A 13,381-nucleotide genomic window follows, 5' to 3' on the forward strand; every position below is an offset into this window, starting at 1 on the left:
TTTATTTTTATTACATTTACCTCCTTATAATTTTACTACTATTTTTTCATTAAACATTTAAGTCTAAAAAATATTATATTTTGTAATGATAAAACTCATTACTTTTCATTTTATAATACTCTTTTATCCTATTTTACATATCATATTTATTATTCCATGACAATGATAAATAAAATTATATTTATTCATTTATCTTCTTTAATAATTTGTATGATATTTAAAATGTTCTTTTGTATTTACAAAATAGTAAAATTTCTAAATATATAAATTTATGTATTTTTGTAAATTGAGATGTGGAGGGACATATTTGTGAAGTAGTGTAACGTATGGGTTTAAACCATTAGACTTCAATTCAGAGTAAATTATAACCAGAGTTGGGGAAGGTTTAGATTCTAACTCTGTGGGTGAGTTTAGGACCGTTTCAAGACATAGGCAACGACAGAGCACTACAGTCATGCACTGTCAAAATCCCAGAGAAAACAAATGAAACAAATGAGTTTCTGGCCTTGAGATGCTAATTCACTTTTCCAAGCACTCTTTTTTCTAAAAAAAAAAAAATATAAAAATTTATACATTAAGTTCTAGGATTAATTCTAAACTCACATATAACGCTCTTCAAGAATGTTTAGAGGAGATAAATTGCAAGTCATCCAATGAAGTAAATTACGAGATGTCCAATTAATCTTTGATTTTCACCTTTGCCTGTACACTTTGTGCACAAAGAGTCTTTATCAGTTCTGATTAATTTTAGTCTTTCAATGAAGCTCATATCTTCGATGACAATTGAATATCTATCTTACCGCTAGAACAAGAGATGATTTTTGAATCATTGAGCTAAGTCCTGGTACTGATTTACTTTTCCAAACAAACACTCTCATGTCCCTCGCCTAGTTTGTAGCCTGATATTATAGGACTGGTGGACTGATTGTGTAATTCGCTATTTACCTCCACAGTGATTCTAAGAACGAGTATTGTGAAAAAAAAAAAAAAAAAAACTCCTGTTCTTTAACCACCATTTAATAATAGTGCACTAATACATGGATTCCCCATATAAAAATCTCCACCCACACCACACAATCAGCATTGTTTCTGAACAGAAGTCTCCATTCCCCACACCTCTTTCTCTTCCTTTCTGTTACCACCAACCTATTCTAGTATTTTCTATCACCAACCTTGTTAAAACATTAAACCCAAAGTTCATAAGCTTTTCTTGCATAATTTGAAGCCTCTCATCCCCAAGATCTTGCAGAGCTATGATGGCTGTTTTTGTACTCTCTTTAGTGGTTCTCTTTGCCTTGGCTGCCCATTCAAGTATGTTCTATTTTATTATATAAATCTTCGTTATTTTCTGCTAGATTGTTCAAAGATTGAGTATTTATTAAGCAAGTCAAGAATCTCTGAGGTCAGGTGTCATACAAGTATGTTTTACATATATGGGACTTCAGTTTTATGTTAAGTTGCTCAAAGATTGACCCTTTTAAAGAAAAAAAATCAATTTTTATGGAAATTTTGAGTTTGTAGATTTTCCCTAATAATGTATATTATATATTATATATTAGGGTCTTAATTAATTATATATTAGAGCCTTAATTAAGTGGTGCAAGATTAAGCTTGTTATATATTATATATTGAGCATATGGTTCCAAGTCTAGCGTCCTGACTCTCGAAAATGTGATGGGATGGGGCTTTGTAAGGAAATAAAGTTGTGTTTGTGTTTTCGCTACTGGTTATAACTTTTGGCTTAAGTGGTAAGCGTTTGATCTTTATGGTTTTGGGGTTGGTAGGTGCAATGTACTGTATATGCAAAGATGGGAGCAGTGTGGCTCAGCTTCAGAAGAACATAGATTATGCTTGTGGAAGTGGGGCTGATTGTAGTGCAATCCTTCAAAATGGGGCATGTTTCAATCCCAACACTGTGAAAGACCATTGCAACTATGCTGTGAACAGCTATTATCAAAGGCAGAGCCAATCTGGAGCAGATTGTGATTTTTCTGGCACTGCAACCCTCAGTGGAAACCCACCTGGTAACCACTAAAAATAAGAAAATCATAAATTCCTTTTTTGTTTTTTAATTAAACCATAGAAGAAGCCTTTTCATAGACCCTACCTTTTCACTTATGGAGTTTTGGGTGGATTCACTAATTTATATCCTTCTGTTTTTCTTCTTTGTTGTCTGCAGGCTCAGGTTCTGGATCATGTATTTATCAATCTACTCCTGGGTATGTTTTCTATACCCATCTCTTTTTTTAGATCTTTTTCTTTCATTTAATCTTATTTCCAGCTTCTCTAAAGTCTCTGTGAAGCATGATTTCACCTTTTTTCCTTGGGGGAGGGGGGGAGGGGTCTAAGTACTATTGCCCCACGGTCGGGACTTAGGTTTAAGGGTCACATTAGAAGTCTTGCTCTAGTGGCAGTGTGGGGTTTGATTCCCATTGAGGACTTGGGGGTCGTTGGGAGGCCCAAAGCCCAAAAAGTTTATGGTGATGAATATTCTTTGTGCGCAGAGTGTACAAGCAGAATTCATGATTTACCTCCTCTAACGCCCACGGGAAGGGGTTCTGGGGTTTAGGATTAGTTCAGACCTTATATAAGGTAAATGGGTAGCCTAAAGATTATGTCCTTTCACTTTTTAACTAGTTTGGGTTTAGTAAATATAACTTATTTGGAAGATATATAAAGAATGTAACGTACTAAGCTGCAACTATTGGTACTTTATCACTGGAGCATAATGCAATGGTAGGTAGCTAGTCTCTATTAGCTTTTCATTCAAGAAAGAAGGCTTAAAGCTTTCTGAACAATGAATGCCCAATTGATGAATCCACTTTTCTCGAAACCTCTCTAGTCCTGTTCTGCTAATAATATTCTGCATTATGCGCCACACTTGAGCTGTATGTCTGTATTTTTATATGTTCCTATGTTCAAGTTGCATTTTTGTAGCCTTTTCTACCTTTCACCTTTTTGGTTAACACTTGTTCCACTAAAATACTAGTACTCATAACATGCATTGTGGAGGAAAAAGATTAAACGACTAAAAATCTGGTCGCGTTTTGTTAGGATCAAGCGCTTACTAGCTTTTGGTGCAGTGGTAAGCGCTTGATCCTGGTATCAGAGCCAAGTTTGAGTCCCAGTAAGAGTGTAGTGGTAAGCGTTTGATCGTAACTTATTCTTGTGCAGCAACACCGGTGGAAGCACAGGGACTGGAAACGGCACACCAACTAATCAAGGGATCATCAACAACACGCCTTTCGGGCTTGGACCGACGACAGGGGTTGGAATTAACCCGGATGGTAGCGCCGCAGCAGTGACTCATCATCATAAAGATGTGGTCCTTTTCGCCCTAACACTTGTGTTGTCAATCTTGGTATGCCTAAGAGTTTGAACAAGACAGGTCAAATGGTTGCAAGGGGAAGGAAAGATTAAGTGTGTAGGGGTTTGAGAAATGGTTGAAATTTTGCCAGAAAGGCTTGATTTTTACTGCATTGTGAAAATCACCTGCACCCAAGTCCCACTTGGACTTGTGTCTATTTTCTTGTTCTTTTCTTGGAAAAAAAAAAAAAAAAAAAACTAGAAGAATTGGATTCCCTTTCCAAGTGGAAGTTGTTGTGGTGGTAGTGTTAGATAGATGTATGAGTAGAAGGTGGTCTGATCTCTTCTTTTTGGATTTTTTCCCCATGTACATCTAGAGAGTAGAGAAAAGGCTGTTGTATTCTGTATTTCTTTATTTAGTTCTCACCTCATCTGCCTATTTTATTATATTCTATTCTTCTTTCCAATGTTTTTCTCAGCTGATGTTCCCAAAAAAAAAATGTTTTTCTCTGCCGTAATAGTTTTTTTTTTTTTTTTTTTTTTTGAAAACAAACAAAGATACTTCATTAATTCAAATCCGAAACAAGTACATTAGAGAGAAAGGCCGGGGTCATCTCAACCCAAGCCCAACAGTCAGCAATAGATATAGCTTCTCTAGCAATCAGATGGGCAGCTATATTCGCAGACCGTTTAACAAAAGAAAAGCTAATATTGTTAAACTCATTAGCAATTACACGGATATCTTCAAGAACGAGTCCATTGAAGTGTTTCTTAGTCCTTTAATAACAAGAAGAGCGTCAGACTCAACTTGTATTCCATCAAAATTCTTTTCCTTTAGCCACTTGAGTGCTTCACGGATAGAAATTGCTTCGGCTATGTTTGAGTGATAATATCCTGTCCATCAGAGTCCCTCATTACAAATCCCAGCCCCGTGCACTTCCCATGTTTATCAATTGCCGCATCAGTGTTCACTTTGAGCCATCCATGTAAAGGCTTTTCCCACCTGGTAGGAGTTCTGACTTGTGGCCGAGTACAGGTGACTGGATGAATACTTCTCCAAGCATGCAGGAATGACATTGCGTCTTCTGTTATGGTACGGGGATCGGTCCTAAGATTTCTCCACAATTTCTGATTCCGAGCCTCCCAAATCTTCCAACATAAAGTGAGCAGGTCAAATGCCATGCAATCCAGTCAGCCAATCCCAGATCACCTCCTGTAAACATGTTTTGAATGTTGATGTAACAGCCCTTTGCAAACACACAATTAATGAATAAGTGATCACTTGTCTCCTGGTGGTTGTGACAGAGAATGCACACTGGTGAACACTCAACCCTTTTAATGCGGAGATTATCAACGGTTGGCAGCAATCCAGAGCAAGTCTGCCATATGAAACTCTTAATCTTTGGTGGAATGTGTGCCTTCCAAATATTGGTCCAGAGATGATTGCTACTTGACTCAATCTCTCCTCTAAGAAATCTATAACAGCTTTTGACCGTGTATGATCCTTTTTCTTCTCCACTCCATATCAGTTTATCTTCTTGATTTGTGGTGGATATGGGGATGTTACTGATATGATCCCTGTCAGACTCATTAAAAAGATCTTTAAGAATCTCATGGTCCCAGTCTGTCTTTTGCATGTTCATGAGAGAAACCACCTTTGTCCCTTGAAGTTGCAATGGCATCTGGGTTTGAATAAAAGGAGAGTTCTGTCTTGGGAGCCAAGGGTCCTTCCAAACATCAATTGCTTGTCCATTCCCAACCCTCCATTTGCAGTTAGTATGTAAAATAGCTTGGGTTTCCATGATGCTCCGCCAAACAAAAGATGGATTGCTTCCCATTTTTGTTTCAAGAAAAGATGTTCTCTTGAAATACCTTGCCTTGAAAACTCTAGAAACAAGTGAGTTGGGGGATGCAATAAATCTCCAAGCTTGTTTTCCATTGAAATCTCTTATTTTGCGAAACCCCATACCCCCCGCAGCCTTTGGCACACACAGATCATCCCACCTCTTCCATCTAATCCCTTTCCCTTCATTTTTGGAACCCCTCCACCAAAAACCATTCAACGCCACCTCAATGCTGTTGCAAATATCCAATGGTAGCAGAAACACGCTCATTGCATAGGATGGTATTGCTTGTAGAACATTCTTTATTAGCACTTCTCTACCGGCCCTTGAGAGGAATTTATTGTTCCAACTATTAATTCTACCCAGCACTTTGTTCTTGATGAATCCTAGAATTTCAATCTTCTTTCTGCCCACGAGTGAGGGGAGACCCAAATACTTTCCAGAAACTGCTCCTTCCGGGATGCCCATAATCTCCGAGACCACCTCCTCCTTGGTAAGGTTATCTACATTTCTGCTGAAGAAAGTGGAGGATTTGTTGAAGTTGATTAATTGTCCAGATGCAGCAGAGAAATCAGCCAAAGTTTCTTTCAAATACCCCACTTCTAGTGAGTTTGCTCTGCAAAAAACAGATGGGTTAGTTCAGGAGCACCTCTGGCCACAGCAACTCCATGGATATCCCCAGCGTCAACTCCTTTATTTATCAGTGCACTCAGCCCCTCCATTAGCAGAATAAAGAGATGAGGAGACAAGGGATCCCCTTGCCTCAAGCCCCTCTGAGGAATAATCGGGCCTAGTGTTTGCCCTTCCTGAAGAATACACAACTCAACTGTTCTAATACAGGTGGAGATTAAGGCCACAAAACTCACGTCAAAACCCATTTTCAACAACACCCCTTCCACCATATTCCAATTCACCCTATCGTATGTCTTACTCATATCTAACTTCATCCCCACAAACCCCTCCTTCCCTTGTGTTTTTCTATTTAGATTACAGAGTAAACCCTTCTTTTGCTTTTGCTAGCTTAGGCATTAATCAAATGGCAACTATTTGATATAAGTGTGTGTGTTTTTAATATATTAATAAAAAAATAATACTCAAATAAATTATCCAACTGTACTTAATAATGTTAGGAAAATACTATGTGTACTTCCATTTTCTATTCCCATGCAAAATTTGTATTGGGACCCACGTGGAAAAGGCAGTTTATCAGTGCCCATCACATAGTAAGATTTGGGAGTCCATGTAATAAAACTCATATGTAATTAGACCACAACTTCGGAGGTGTGTAGAGGGACAAATTATTGCATGGACAAATTATTTGATAGTATATATGAAATAATGTACCTTCAATACTTAAATAATGTATACTCTAAAATAATGTACCTATGTACAAAAATAATGTACTTTTAGTATATTAAAAATGTACTTTTTATTTATGGTCCACACATCTATGTGGACCATGGTTCATGCAATAATGAGGAGACTCATCTATCCTTAACCAAACGTCAAGGGTTTGAATGTCTACTACACAACCATAATTACTTCTGTAAAATCAAAATTCAGTTAAAAAAATGTGAACAACCATAATTACTTCTGTAAAATCAAAATTCAGTTAAAAAAATGTGAACAACCATAATTACTTCTGTACAATCAAATTTCAGTTTAAAAAATGTGAACAACCATAATTACTTCTGTAAAATCAAAATTAAGCAATTAAAGCATGTTTTTTTTCAGAGCGTCTTAATCAATCATTGATGCACAACCGAATCTTCTTCGAATGATTCCGACGTACGATAATAATCATCAAACATCATTGTTTTAGAAGTGATTTTGACGTCTAGCATTGTTTTAGATACTTCCGCAGAGATAGTTTGTGCTCAAGATTTTTCATTTCTTTTCCAGTCTACACGGAATTGAATCAAGGTCAGTTACCCTTTTCCTATCTTTGCCCTTTTCTGGTGTTTCAACTGATTTCTTGAGTTTTTGCTAGCTAATTCTTGATGCCCACTTGTTTATTTCAATTTCACTGTGTTTTATATTAGTGTTTAACTTTGAAGTTTGGTTTATGGTACTTGATTCTGTATCCCCATGTCCACAGACAAGAATATTGTTGCTTATAGTTAAACTAGTGGCAAAAGCTGCTTCCATGGGATTTGGTTGAGTTCAATCATAAAGTAATCCTATTGTTTGGGCTGTTTGGCACCCCAAAAAAAAACATAAATGTTGTTAGGATCAAGCACTTATCACTAGCTAAAAGTTATAGCTCGAACCCATGATCCCCGACTCTGATGCCACTTGTTAGGACTTAGGATAATCACTATGTCAAAAGCTATAACTCGGAGAGGCTAAATGTCGGATTTGGCCATTCAGTCCTCCACCCAGCAATCCACTGCCAATCCCCTAGTCATCTGGTGGTGCTGGACTTGGTCCTTCAAGCCTCTGCCCAACAAATGTCCATAGATGCTCTTTTGAGGTTGTGAATGTGGGAGTTTGCTTTGGAAAGGGTGTTACAATAGGACCATGTGTTGGAGTTTTAGTTAGTCCCCTGGTCATTGTTATATGTGAGATTTTATCAATAATATATTCTATTTGTGATACTGAGTGAGGGTTAAAGAGTGTGCAATGGAGATTAAAGTTTAGCTGTAAGGGTGTTGAGTTTGCTTATTTTGGCTAAGCAAATTGAATTTTTTTACATGACAATGGGCCTTTTCAAGTTTAGAAAGATGCATGATAATATTCTTTGTAGGGTTAATCAATATTATTACTGTTTTCTGGGACAGTGGGGCTTTGACAATGGGAATCTCCAAGAAGTTGTTACCAATATTCTGGTTTCTGCTTAGCCTTCAAGTGATAGCATCTCACAAGGAGCATCCTCTTGCTAGGATTGCAATTCATAAGACGGTTCTTGCTTTTGACAAAGATGCATATATTAAAGCCACCCCTTCAGTTCTTGGAGGCAACGTAAGTGCTTTTTCTTGCCATTCATAAGGTTGCAACTAAAAGTTTTCTGCACAGGCACTCGGGCGGAGAATAAAATAATTTCCCGTTGCCTGCATGTACAGATTTTTCATAGGACAATCAGTCAAGGTTTGAAAAGTGAAACAACTAACTTCGTTTTGATCTTATTCTGAACCTATCTGTCTTTTAGGGCCAAAACCAAGAATGGGTTACTCTAGAATACAGTGTGTCAAACCCTTCGATTGATGATTGGATTGGAGTATTTTCACCAGCCAACTTCAGGTAAAAGGAAAATTCTGCTTCACAGCTTTGATGTACTCTAACTCCAAATATGGTATTAATAATCGGAATATAAATTAACCCGTAAACATTGGATAGTTGCAGAGAGAAATGATATCCTTTGCAGCATGAAAACTGTTTTACTAAGTTTTGGTGTCTTTTCATCTTTTGACACATGCCTACAATTTTGAAGTCAATCAACTTGTGTTAGTGAAAATCCAAGAATGTTTCCGCCACTATTGTGTACAGCGCCCATAAAGGTTTGTACCATTTACATGTAATGAAAATTTTGAAGTACTTCTTGGATGCTTTTGTTTTTTCGCAAAAGATTACCAAAGAATTAGTGTGATATTAGTTCTTCACTTGATGTGCAGTATCAATTTGCAAATTATTCGAGCCCTGGTTACAAAGACACAGGGAAAGGATCATTGAAGCTCCAATTGATCAATCAGAGATTTGACTTCGCTTTTGTGTTGTTCACCGGTGGACTCTTGACAGTATGCTACTTTCTGTCTTATCTTTGTTCCAACTATATGTGTATTTAGTTTGCATATTCAGCACGATAAAACTTTTCCTTGTAGTGTTCCTTGTCCCAACTTGGTGGAATAAGGGAATTGAGACTAAATATTAGTGCACTATCAAAGCCGAGGACCTAATTAAGCACAAAAAGACGTTTAGGACTAAATCGAGAAAAACCACTATAGTCGAGGACTAAATTGGGTATTAACTCAATATTAGTACTATTTATCTTGAAAGAATTTGATAGAACAAATCTCACTTAGTTCAAACTTGTCTTTATATCCCAGCTTCCACTATCCGGTTGGTTGCATGTAGTTCTCTATCTATTTCACTTTTCTTTTACTACAAAAATATGGTTTTTTTTTTCATAATTATATATAAGAACTTAAGAAGTGAGGTTTATAATGCAAGAGATCAGCATGCTTTATACATGTTTCTTTTGTTGCCTATTGATCTATTTAGAACATACAGTCCCTTTGCTGTTATCTGATTAGCTTAATTTGTTTCTATATGAAGTTCTAACTATCTTTATGGAATTTCTTGTCCTAAATGCTATTATTTCGTTTAATGTTGCTATAATTTTATTCCCGTGCAACAGCCAAAGCTGGTGGCAGTCTCAAATACAGTTGCCTTTGCAAATCCAAACGCACCTTTATACCCACGGTTAGCCCAGGGAAAGACGTGGAATGAAGTAGGTGTATTATTTGATATAACGGGTAGTTTTATTAAAATGAAGAATGAATTACTTTGACCTTGGTGGTTGATCAGATGACGGTGACATGGACAAGTGGATATGGTATCAGCGAAGCCGAGCCTTTTGTGGAGTGGGGTCCTCAAGGAGGACAACAGATGCGTTCTCCGGCAGGGACGCTGACTTTTGACATCGGCAGCATGTGTGGTATGTTGAATGTTTGAGGTTTGAGTTTATTAATGGTTTCACTGCATATATGTAAAGGAAGAGCATGCTTGGATTGCTTGATTTACTAGACGAAAATATTATGCATTGTAATGGCAAATGGTTTGTGAATGTGGAGTACCATTTAAAAGACTTAGGCTATCCTTATCCCTGAAATACGCACTTTCAAAAGTGGGTCCTACTTCCACATCATCAAATTTGAAATTTCTTCACTATTTTCTTTACATTCTTGCAATCCCAACTCACTTTCAAAAATGGGTCCCGCTTTCACATTCCTATAATTTCAACTCACTTTTAATTATTTGCACTATTACACTTGACATTAAGCAACATTGCAGGTGCACCTGCTAGAACTGTGGGATGGCGAGATCCCGGGTTTGTTCACACTAGTTTTCTGAAGGAGCTATGGCCCAACTCAGTGTAATATTACCTCTTCTATCCAATGCCATTACTAGAGATTTGCAAATAATCCATGTCTTAAGAAAGACTATAACTGTTGTTCTGTAAATACCCACAACTTCGATTTGATTTTGATGAGTTTTGGTTTTCGACCCACTTTGCATTACCCGTTTTGCTCCTCAAGATTTCCAGGTATACCTACAAGGTGGGGCATAGATTGTTCAATGGTACTTATGTTTGGGGTCGATTAAACCAGTTCAAGTCTTCTCCTTACCCCGGGCAAAACTCTCTACAACGTGTAGTCATTTTCGGTGATATGGGAAAGGTTTGTATTCTCTTAATAGAAGCTTAACTATAAAGATGTAACGGGCTTTTGAACTTCAATTGGTCATGGCCATGTTGGTCTTTGTGCTTCAACAGGTTGAGAAAGTATAGATGAACAGATACTACAATGTAATAGAATCAGTAGTACTCCAAAAAAAAAAAAAAAAAAAANAAAAAAAAAAAAAAAAAAAACTTCAATAAAGTGCTCTCATTATAAACTTGCTTTGATGTAAACTTTTACATTACATATGCAGGATGAAGCCGATGGCTCCAATGAATATAATAATTTTCAACCCGGCTCCCTTAACACTACCAAGCAACTCATTCGGGATTTAAAGGATATTGATATTGTCTTCCACATCGGAGATATCTGTTATGCTAATGGATATATTTCACAGTGGGATCAGTTTACAGCTCAGATTGAACCAATTGCTTCGACTGTTCCTTACATGGTTGCTAGGTATAGTTCAAATCTTCTGAGAACTTGTCAAGCTCATAACGGTTTTTGGCTCCTTTTTTGTGGCGATTAATAGCATTGGCTTGCAGTGGCAACCATGAGCGCGACTGGCCTGGAACAGGATCATTCTACGGGAACATGGATTCGGGAGGAGAATGTGGAGTCTTGGTTCAAACTATGTTTTATGCTCCCACCGAGAATAGAGAAAAGTTTTGGTATTAAATACACAAATCCATTGTTTCATGGATCACTTGTCTCTTTTTAATATTTTCTGAAAAAACAGTGTGACATAGTTGTAAACATGTTTTTTTTGTATGCTCTTAGGTACTTGACTGACTATGGCATGTTCCGGTTCTGCATAGCTGACACAGAACACGACTGGAGAGAGGGAACGGAGCAATATAAGTTCATCGAACACTGTCTGGCGTCAGCAGACAGACAAAAACAGCCGTGGCTTGTCTTCCTTGCACACCGAGTCCTCGGTTATTCTTCGTGCTCATACTATGTTGAGCAAGGGTCAACTGAGGAACCCATGGGGAGGGAGAGCCTTCAAAAGCTCTGGCAAAAGTATAAAGTTGATATCGCTATCTTCGGGCATGTGCACAATTATGAGCGAACATGCCCTGTTTACCAGGTATTCCCAAATTCTAAGAAGACTGTTATGTTTTTTTTTCCTAACAATGTATATTATATCCTTTGACAAAGAGATGAGACAACAATCTATGAGCTTTCAATTGTTTTAGGGAAAAGGGTTAAATAGGCCCTCGAACTTTACACGATAAAGAAATTAGGCTTTTGAACTTTTAAAAGTTGCAATTAAGCTCATAAACATGCTATTTTCGTGCATTGAAACCCCAAAATTGGTTAATGACCTGTAATAACAGGTCACTAGGTTCCGACGAGACTTTGACAACTCTGGAACGGTCGGTCACTGGTTGCCCCAACCCACTCCGTTGAGAAGGCAACTCAGGTGGTCAATGGTAGCCAGCGACGACCTGCATACCGGTAGCCTATTGGTTACCGGTAAATTAGACTTATTTGACTGATTTTAATAAGTCAGAGTGTTTAATTGCAGCTTTCAAAAGTTCAATGGTCTAATTGTCTTCTCGTGTAATATTGGAGTGTCTATTTAACCATTTTTCCATTATTTTATTAAGATGTTCCTTTAGTACTAAAGGACCATGATCAGAACAAGTGCTAAAGCTCTCTAAATGGAGAAATATAGAACCCATATAGCCAACCCAAACCAGATTATGATTAATGCTTCATTTAGTTGAGATGTAGAGAACTTTCTATCAAACCAGAAATCACCTCCTCCACAAAGCATCTTGTTATCTTTTCTTCTGACAAAAACCATTGTTCATCCTCTCTCTTTTATCCCACAGAATATTTGCACAAACAAGGAGACACACTTCTACAAGGGACCTTTGAACGGGACAATACATGTCGTCGCTGGTGGAGCAGGAGCAAGCATCTTTGACTCGGACTTTGCCCCCATCCAACCGTCGTGGAGTCTTTTCAGGGACTTTGATCATGGATTCGTGAAACTCACAGCTTTCGACCATTCAAATCTGCTGTTCGAGTACAAAAAGAGCAGAGATGGTAAGGTTTACGATTCCTTCAGGATATCGAGAGACTACCGAGACATCCTAGCTTGTGCTGTAGATAGCTGCCCTAGCACAACTCTTGCTTCTTGATGCTATGATACAGGACTCCACTTCTTAGTCCAATCCACTTCAAAGTTCAAGTCACTTGTGTAAAGAAATAGATGGAAACTTCACCTAAATCCTTGCTAGTTTATTGCTCTGGTGTGTAAATTATACATATTTGTACAAAGTGGATCTTCAATCATATTATGAGTAGTCTGCTCTGCCCAAAAACAATTAAGTCTTGTGATGATGAAATAGAGTTTTTCCAAAATAGTTTCCTATCTGAATATTAATAGAATTCCTCTTTGCTAAATGGCCTGGGTTTTCAGTCAAGCAAGAATTAACACAAAAATATGCCCTCGGGCATAGCTCAGTGGTGAAAGCCGAAAGGTTGAGTGTGGGTGTAGTGATCCAGCAAATACTCGAGTTCAAATCCTCAATAGAGGAGAAATCTGAGAATCTCAACTTTAGGACAAAAAGCAAGCACTCAGACCCTGACCCTGCGCTTCACTGAGGTACATCTGCGTTTTACCTTTTCTTACAATCCCTAGGGCAGAGGTGAGGGACCCTCAAGTTTAGGGTTTAAACCTTAGAAAGGATCTTAGCCTTGGAACAAAAAGCAAATACTCAGGCCCTGGCCTTGCATCACCCAGGTATATCCTGCAATTTACCTCCTCTCACAATTCCCAGGACATGAGGTGGGGGGCCCGCAAGTTTAGGGTTTAAACCT

The 13,381-nt window shown here is 37.8% G+C and overlaps 2 protein-coding genes across 5 annotated transcripts; both read left to right on the forward strand.

Annotated features, from left to right (window-relative positions):
• Positions 1-1,091: 1,091 nt before the first annotated feature.
• On the forward strand, positions 1,092-3,784 carry LOC116004236 (PLASMODESMATA CALLOSE-BINDING PROTEIN 3-like). Its single transcript, XM_031244200.1, has 4 exons — positions 1,092-1,311; positions 1,785-2,024; positions 2,180-2,219; positions 3,175-3,784. Exons 1-4 carry the CDS (start codon positions 1,254-1,256, stop codon positions 3,377-3,379), a joined length of 543 nt encoding a protein of 180 aa, XP_031100060.1. The 5' UTR covers positions 1,092-1,253; the 3' UTR covers positions 3,380-3,784.
• A 3,084-nt stretch (positions 3,785-6,868) lies between these two features.
• Positions 6,869-12,964, forward strand: LOC116003539 (probable inactive purple acid phosphatase 1). Of its 4 annotated transcripts, XM_031243434.1 has the most exons (14): positions 6,869-7,073; positions 7,931-8,111; positions 8,299-8,390; positions 8,581-8,647; positions 8,762-8,884; positions 9,505-9,597; positions 9,675-9,804; positions 10,161-10,240; positions 10,406-10,546; positions 10,800-11,005; positions 11,092-11,217; positions 11,327-11,636; positions 12,388-12,604; positions 12,713-12,964. In XM_031243434.1, exons 2-14 carry the CDS (start codon positions 7,944-7,946, stop codon positions 12,760-12,762), a joined length of 1,803 nt encoding a protein of 600 aa, XP_031099294.1. In that variant the 5' UTR covers positions 6,869-7,073; positions 7,931-7,943; the 3' UTR covers positions 12,763-12,964. The 4 variants fall into 4 exon arrangements, with proteins under 4 accessions (XP_031099294.1, XP_031099292.1, XP_031099293.1 ...); XM_031243432.1 differs by having other exon boundaries at positions 6,870-7,073; positions 12,388-12,964; XM_031243433.1 differs by having other exon boundaries at positions 6,871-7,073; positions 10,161-10,242; positions 10,414-10,546; positions 12,388-12,964.
• Positions 12,965-13,381: the final 417 nt, after the last annotated feature.

The sequence above is a fragment of the Ipomoea triloba genome, chromosome 14 (assembly GCF_003576645.1).
Source record: "Ipomoea triloba cultivar NCNSP0323 chromosome 14, ASM357664v1".
Lineage (NCBI taxonomy): Eukaryota > Viridiplantae > Streptophyta > Magnoliopsida > Solanales > Convolvulaceae > Ipomoea > Ipomoea triloba.

Excerpts from the sequence above, each read along its gene's own strand:
- LOC116004236 (XM_031244200.1), top strand. The coding sequence starts at position 1,254 with ATGATGGCTGTTTTTGTACTCTCTTTAGTGGTTCTCTTTGCCTTGGCT. Across the intron at positions 1,312-1,784 it reads TGCCTTGGCTGCCCATTCAA|GTGCAATGTACTGTATATGC; the intron begins GTATGTTCTATT and ends TGGGGTTGGTAG. Across the intron at positions 2,220-3,174 it reads ATTTATCAATCTACTCCTGG|CAACACCGGTGGAAGCACAG; the intron begins GTATGTTTTCTA and ends ATTCTTGTGCAG.
- LOC116003539 (XM_031243432.1), top strand. The coding sequence starts at position 7,944 with ATGGGAATCTCCAAGAAGTTGTTACCAATATTCTGGTTTCTGCTTAGC. Across the intron at positions 8,391-8,580 it reads TTTTCACCAGCCAACTTCAG|TCAATCAACTTGTGTTAGTG; the intron begins GTAAAAGGAAAA and ends ACAATTTTGAAG. Across the intron at positions 8,885-9,504 it reads TCACCGGTGGACTCTTGACA|CCAAAGCTGGTGGCAGTCTC; the intron begins GTATGCTACTTT and ends CCCGTGCAACAG.